This window comes from Phyllostomus discolor, chromosome 2, assembly GCF_004126475.2.
Source record: "Phyllostomus discolor isolate MPI-MPIP mPhyDis1 chromosome 2, mPhyDis1.pri.v3, whole genome shotgun sequence".
NCBI lineage: Eukaryota > Metazoa > Chordata > Mammalia > Chiroptera > Phyllostomidae > Phyllostomus > Phyllostomus discolor.
Window position 1 is genome coordinate 167925247 of NC_040904.2, and position 6000 is coordinate 167931246.

Sequence of the window (6000 nt, forward strand, 5' to 3'; positions counted from 1 at the left end):
GGCAGCGGTCTTCAGAGTTCTCCACAGCTCAGTTCATTCTCTCCCAATATCTTTAGGCAATACCTAAAGCAAGAAAGCATTGACAAGAAAAGGAAAGAGTTTGACACCAATGGCTGGCAGCTCTGCAGCAAGAAAAGCCAGGTACATTTTATCTTGATGGGATAAAAATTCCAACATTAGGGTCGTTGGCAAAAAAGGATTTAACTGCTTGATTCCCACGGACCTTCTCTATCTTAGTGTCTAGCCTGACTTTGGCTTGGCGTGGTTCCTTGGGGAAGATAGAGTAAGCTGTGGGAAAACTGGTTGTGTGTTTCTTATGTAAAGCTAGTTTTCTAAATGCCCACCTGTTTCGCTAAGCATTTCACTCCTGCGGGACATGTTTGCTGATTGCTTGGCTTTTGTGGGAGGGAGCAGCTTTTACACCCTTAGGTGCTGTGGAAATCTAAGATAGTTGCCTGTGCAGTTAAGGTGAAGGACACAGGCATAATCTGAGAAGCTATATTTTTTCTCTGAGCCTATGTTGTTCTGAGTGGGAAACAAGGGGCATTTCTTCAAAATTCAGAGAAACCTGTAAAATCTATATCCTTTGGTTCTTATTTATAATCTAATAAGAAGGAAGGAATCTTGGGAAGGTGTCATCTTTTCATTGTTTTTGGTCTTTCAGGAAATTCCACAGCAGATGAATGGAAGTGATTGTGGGATGTTCGCCTGCAAATACGCTGACTGCATTACCAAAGACAGACCAATCAACTTCACACAGGTGGGCTGAGGCTTCAGGAGGGAGGGGGCTCTGTGTCTACCCTGTCTTCAGGTGTCCAATAGGGGTTTTTCTCTCCACTTGGCTCTGTTTAGGGAGCTCTGCTTTGTCCTATAGCTTATAACACTAATGGTTTCCGCCTGCCACATCACAAGAAGAAGAAAGATGATAATAGGTCATGTTCTGGGTTCCCATATATCACATGTTAAAGTCTAGGAATTCTGGTCAGTAGCAGAGCCTTCTTCTCTGCCCATCACACCCTGTGAGAAACAGAGAACTGGAACCAGAGCTGTTTTCTTCAGTTTCCCTTTATTTGGTTAGCAGTCAGGTTTGGTAGCCTTAACTAATTCTTTACTTCTGTTTGAATGTAATGGCTTTATTGGATTTTTCCACCATAGCCCTTTAGTGGAACTAACTCTTGTAGTTTCCATAACTCTTCCTCTAAAAAGTGACTTGTAGATTTCAGGCCTCAGATCTTGCATCATCTTACAGTTTCAGTGTAGAGGACTTGATAGACATCATTCTCAAAATTCTTGGAGACATTTTGGTATAGCCTGGGGATGCCTGGCAATGCCCAATAAAACTTCTAAGGCCACAACAGTGGAAAAGAGCAGTAGAGATGGCAATAGAAAAAAGCAATGGAAAGGAAAAAATATCACATGTAATCAGGAATGAGAAATTTGAAAGACCAGAAATGCAACTGAGACTATTTTAATTGAAAACCTCAAGGAGGAAAGGAGTATGGGGAAAGGAATATTGGGTCTGGACAAAAGAAATGAAAATTATGCCCTGGCTGGTGTAGCTCAGTGGAACGAGTGCCTCCCTGCAAACCAAAGGGTCGCTGGTTCGATTCCCAGTCAGGGCACATGACTGGGTTGTGGGCCAGGTCCCCAGTGCAGGGCGCATGAGAGGCAACCACACATTGATGTTTCTCTCCCTCTCTTTCTCCCTCCCTTCCCCTCTCTAAAAAAATAAATAAAAACCTTTTTTAAAAAGAAAAAAGAAAAGAAAATTAAGGGTGTCTCTGTGTCCCTACAGCAACACATGCCATACTTCCGGAAGCGGATGGTCTGGGAGATCCTCCACCGGAAGCTCTTGTGAAGACTGTCTCAGCAGACATTGACATTGTAGGGGACCTGCTCTTTGTTGTCTGCAGCCAGAGACGGTGGAAACAGCTGCTCCCAACCCTCTGTTCTTGTAAAGCCCTTGATCCTGGACCAGGCCCTGGCGAGATGCATTCACAAGCACATCTGCCTTTCCTTTTGTATCTCAGATACTATTTTTGCAAGAAACTTCGGTGCTGTGAAAGGGGTGAAGGACATCCCTAAGCTGAAGAGAGAGACTGCTTTTCACTTCTTCAGTTCTGCCATCTTGTTTTCAAAGGGCACCAGCCTCACTCAGTCCCCAATTAAGGGGGCTGAGAGAAGCTTGGAAAGACTCTTGGTTTCATATAAAACTCTTGTTGTTAGGCCTTACTAAGAGGTTGCAAAAGGGCATGGGCAAAAAAGTTAGGGATAAAAACCACCAGCATACACACGCACACATACACACACACACAATTTTCAAGGTGTTCTATCAGGAAAGTGACTGTAAACCGGACTTTGGGGCATGTGCATAAGTCCCTCCTCTAGGACTTTTCCTATTTATATGCCCCTTGGTGAAATCTGTCTGCTAGAAAAGGCTGTTTTATCATCTGTAGCTTCCTTCCATCCTGAGGCACAACATATAAGTCCTGGGTGGACCCCAAAGTCCCAGGCAGTCCTTTCCTTAAAAGCAGGGGTTTGCATGTGCTCACAACACATGATACGGGGAAGACCCACCCAGGGAGCGGTTTAGTGGAGCAACAAGGCACCACTTTCACTGCCGCCTACTTCTGACCAAGAAGAAGGACCTCAGTCTTTAGCATAAAATTCCAGCATTGGATGAATGCAAGTCTAGTTTGGTCTGTGGCTAGTTAGTTTAAATATGTTTCTAACCACAGAGAATTTAATATATATATATATTTCACAGGGATTTTTTTTTAAGGCTGAATGTGTTCACCATTTCAGCCTGTAGATTTATTTTCATTTTCCAAATTTAGCTCCAGCACGCACAGATCCCAGCCCCTGTGTGCAGGGTGTTGGGACTTCCTAACGGAATATTTTGGGACCTGGGTGAACTTTGGCTTAGGGATAAAGGTCACAGAGGCAGGTGAGATCTTCAACTGGAAAACGGGTGGAATTTGGACTGATCAACTTGAGATTAAAAAACCGCTACTCCTTTTGTTCTTTTTAAGCATCTCCCCCACCCTCTGAGTGTTCCTCAGGCTAGATAGTGAAATGATCCAATGCCAGTGTCATTTTTGTACTTAAGTTCCAGAGTAGGAACATTTTATACTTTTTTCTGTATTGTAATAGGTAGTTTTGTATGAAATCTTTTCTCTTCCCTTGTACCCCATCTCTTCAGCATTGTGCTTTCTCCCTGGGCTCATTTGAAAATTTTACTCTGTTTTATACCAGGCCGTTTAGTACATTTTTCTATGTTTTACCACAGGTTACAGTTTGAAAAGAAAACTATTTTTTTTAATATTCCATTGTTAACGATGTTCCTGTTGCCACTCCAGCAACTAGATGTCCTGCCCTGTTCATAACTGCCTGCCTTGGGGGGCACCACCTTCTGTTTGTTTTCTTTCTGTTTTTAAATTTTATTTTATTTTATTTTATTTTTTTTGGTGTTTTCTATAGGAAATAAATAGCTTCCTATATATGAGTTGCTGGGACCTTTCAGATTCTCTTTTAAAAAGCAATGATATTCAGCCTCATCCTGAACATTCACTCCCGGTATTTAATGTATTTAAGTGACAGCTTGAAAGATGCTAATATGGTATAGATTTGGACTATGAATCAAAAGACCTGAGTTGTTCAGGCTCTCGGTGTTGTCTGAGGGACTCAGGCCCAGATAGTTTTCTGTATTTATTGTTTGTTTGTTTAGATAACATCTGTTTTACCTCCCTCACAGACTTTTTGTACAGACCAAAGCAACAAATATTATTGCCATGTATAGCAGAAAATGAAACATGCAACAAAAGCACTTTGAAAAATACATAAGGAGTTGTTGAGCCTGTCTGATCCATGCCGTTTTTACCCAGGCAGGAGTCAGCGACCCTGAGGCGGCTCTTCATGGTGGGAGCAAGCCACGCTGAGACCTAGGTGGTAGCCTAGGTGGCTCCGAGGGGCCCAGGCACGCTTTGTTAGAGTGAGCCATTCTTTCTAGAGGGCCAGCCGATAAGGGCAGGACCAGCACCTGGACATTTAGTTTTGCCTTCATTTAAGGGTGGGCTTTGATGACGGAGGCCGGGGCGGAGGGAGAAGACATTCCTGTATTCCATGGCCAAGGGCATGTTTCCAGTATCTTGTTGAGGCTGCTTTAAAGTAAATAAGCCTATTGCTTTCCTTCTTACCTATTTTACTCTCTCCCCTGTGCTCATAGTCACCTACCCTAAAAAATGAGTACTTGAGGGATGAGATGCCCTACATGCCAGATACAGAGCCTTCACCGGAAAACATAGCCCAGCAGTCACTCCTGAGCCCTGTACAGGGCAAGTCAGACCCCTCCTGCCCGTTGCAAAGAACGTGGTCTGAGGCACAGGGGTTAGCTCCACCCCGTTTGTCATCTGGGACCCGCTGTTGGTCCTGGGAGTCCTGTTTAGGGTAGAACATAAGTGCTTTCTCCTCCTCAAGCCTGGGGACTATAAATTGGCTTTTCTATATATGAAGAGTTTCATATTTCTCTGTAATAGCAACTTCTCTCTTTAGCCCCTATAATCACACTGTCCCTAGCAATATTAGCCCCCAGTTTTAGTGACCTTGGGGTAGAAACATTATTTGAGAGACCACTTCCAGCAACCCCACCCCATAGCCTGTCCATCACCACCTGGTTTTACATGCCCATAAAAGGCTCTAGTGGGTAGAGAGGGAGAGGGTTCGTGTAAGAGTCCCAACATTTTTAATGTCTCAGCCTCTGGTCCTCTGCTCTCCCTTCAGCTCTCAAACACCTCTTGCCAGATTGAGAGAGATGACTGGCACCAGGCCTTGTCTTCTCCCTGGCTTCCCCTGGATGGGCCAAGGTGAAGTGGCATCTGGTACTCTCACCCGGTGACGTCACATACCCAAGAGAGTTGGAAAAGGAAGTGAAGGGCTGTGAGGCCCTGTTGTTGACTCAAACAGGGTACATGCTGAGCTCATGACACAGTTGCCATGTTTCCCTAGAACAATCTGTCAGGAGCTTCAAATTCATCCTGAAATTTTGGAAGAGATAAGTAAGGCCCAGCCCCGTTCCATACAGTCCAGGGCCTTATTTCACCTGTGCTGAATCCTAGCATCAGGTCTCGTAAGAGCCTGTAACCACCATTCCCACCCAGCCTTGGAGGCGGGGAAGGACATAAAGATGGGGTTGTGCTAGTCAACCACCAAGATAAGGAAGAGCTTGCATATGCATTCCCTGGGGGTTAGGAAAGAGAAACTAGGGTACTTTGAGCTAGAAGATAAACCTTGAGAAAATAATGTGAGCTGCCTCTCTGGCCTGTTAGGGATAGGGTGGGGATGATCCCAGCTGTGAGAGTTTGGGTCAGATGTCTAGGGTCTTGTCAAAGTCTAAGATTCTGAAATGTTGGTGAGGGCCACCATGCTACTTAGAATAGAAATCAGTCAAGGCAGATGCTCAAAGTTTAGGGTCAATGTTATCATCAGCTTGGTCTTACAGTTAAGGCCCAGGTCAGTCTTACCCTAATGGGACCGATCATAGCTACTGACTTGATTCTCAGCTGAGGAGTAGCCTCCACTGCTTGGCTTCTGAAGATGGTCCTTCGCCCTCCGCAGGCTCGGAGGGAGAGGCGCGTGCCCGAGGAGCACAGCCTTCATTCTGCTGGGCGCCCTCATTCAATTAATCACTCTTCTCTTCCTTTCACAAACACCCACAGGGAACACGCACCCCAGTCCCATCTCTTCAAAGCCTCCCTTGATCACAGCAACTTAACATCTCTTATGTGGACATCCTCGGCTCTTATAATCTGAAAGTAATGTAACGCCACGTGGCACTTGTACTGTAATCTGCCTTTTACACCAGGAATGGGCCAAGACACGTTGCCACTGAGGGCAGGTCAATGACCTGGTGCTTCCTTCCCAAGCCAGGAGTGTAAGCAGTCTCTCTGGCCTTCCAGGGAGGAGTTGAGGGAAACTCAACATTTATTTAGAAAGACAGTACTG

At 45.0% G+C, this 6000-nt stretch overlaps 1 protein-coding gene across 1 annotated transcript in view; it reads left to right on the forward strand.

Moving 5' to 3' along the window:
* The window catches only part of SENP1 (SUMO specific peptidase 1), a 55236-nt gene extending 51400 nt beyond the window's left edge, over window positions 1-3836 (forward strand). Inside the window, 3 exon segments of the mRNA XM_028531749.2 lie at window positions 57-141; window positions 665-760; window positions 1796-3836. Coding sequence (XP_028387550.1) covers window positions 57-141; window positions 665-760; window positions 1796-1858 — 244 coding nt within the window. The 3' untranslated portion in view covers window positions 1859-3836.
* Window positions 3837-6000: the final 2164 nt, after the last annotated feature.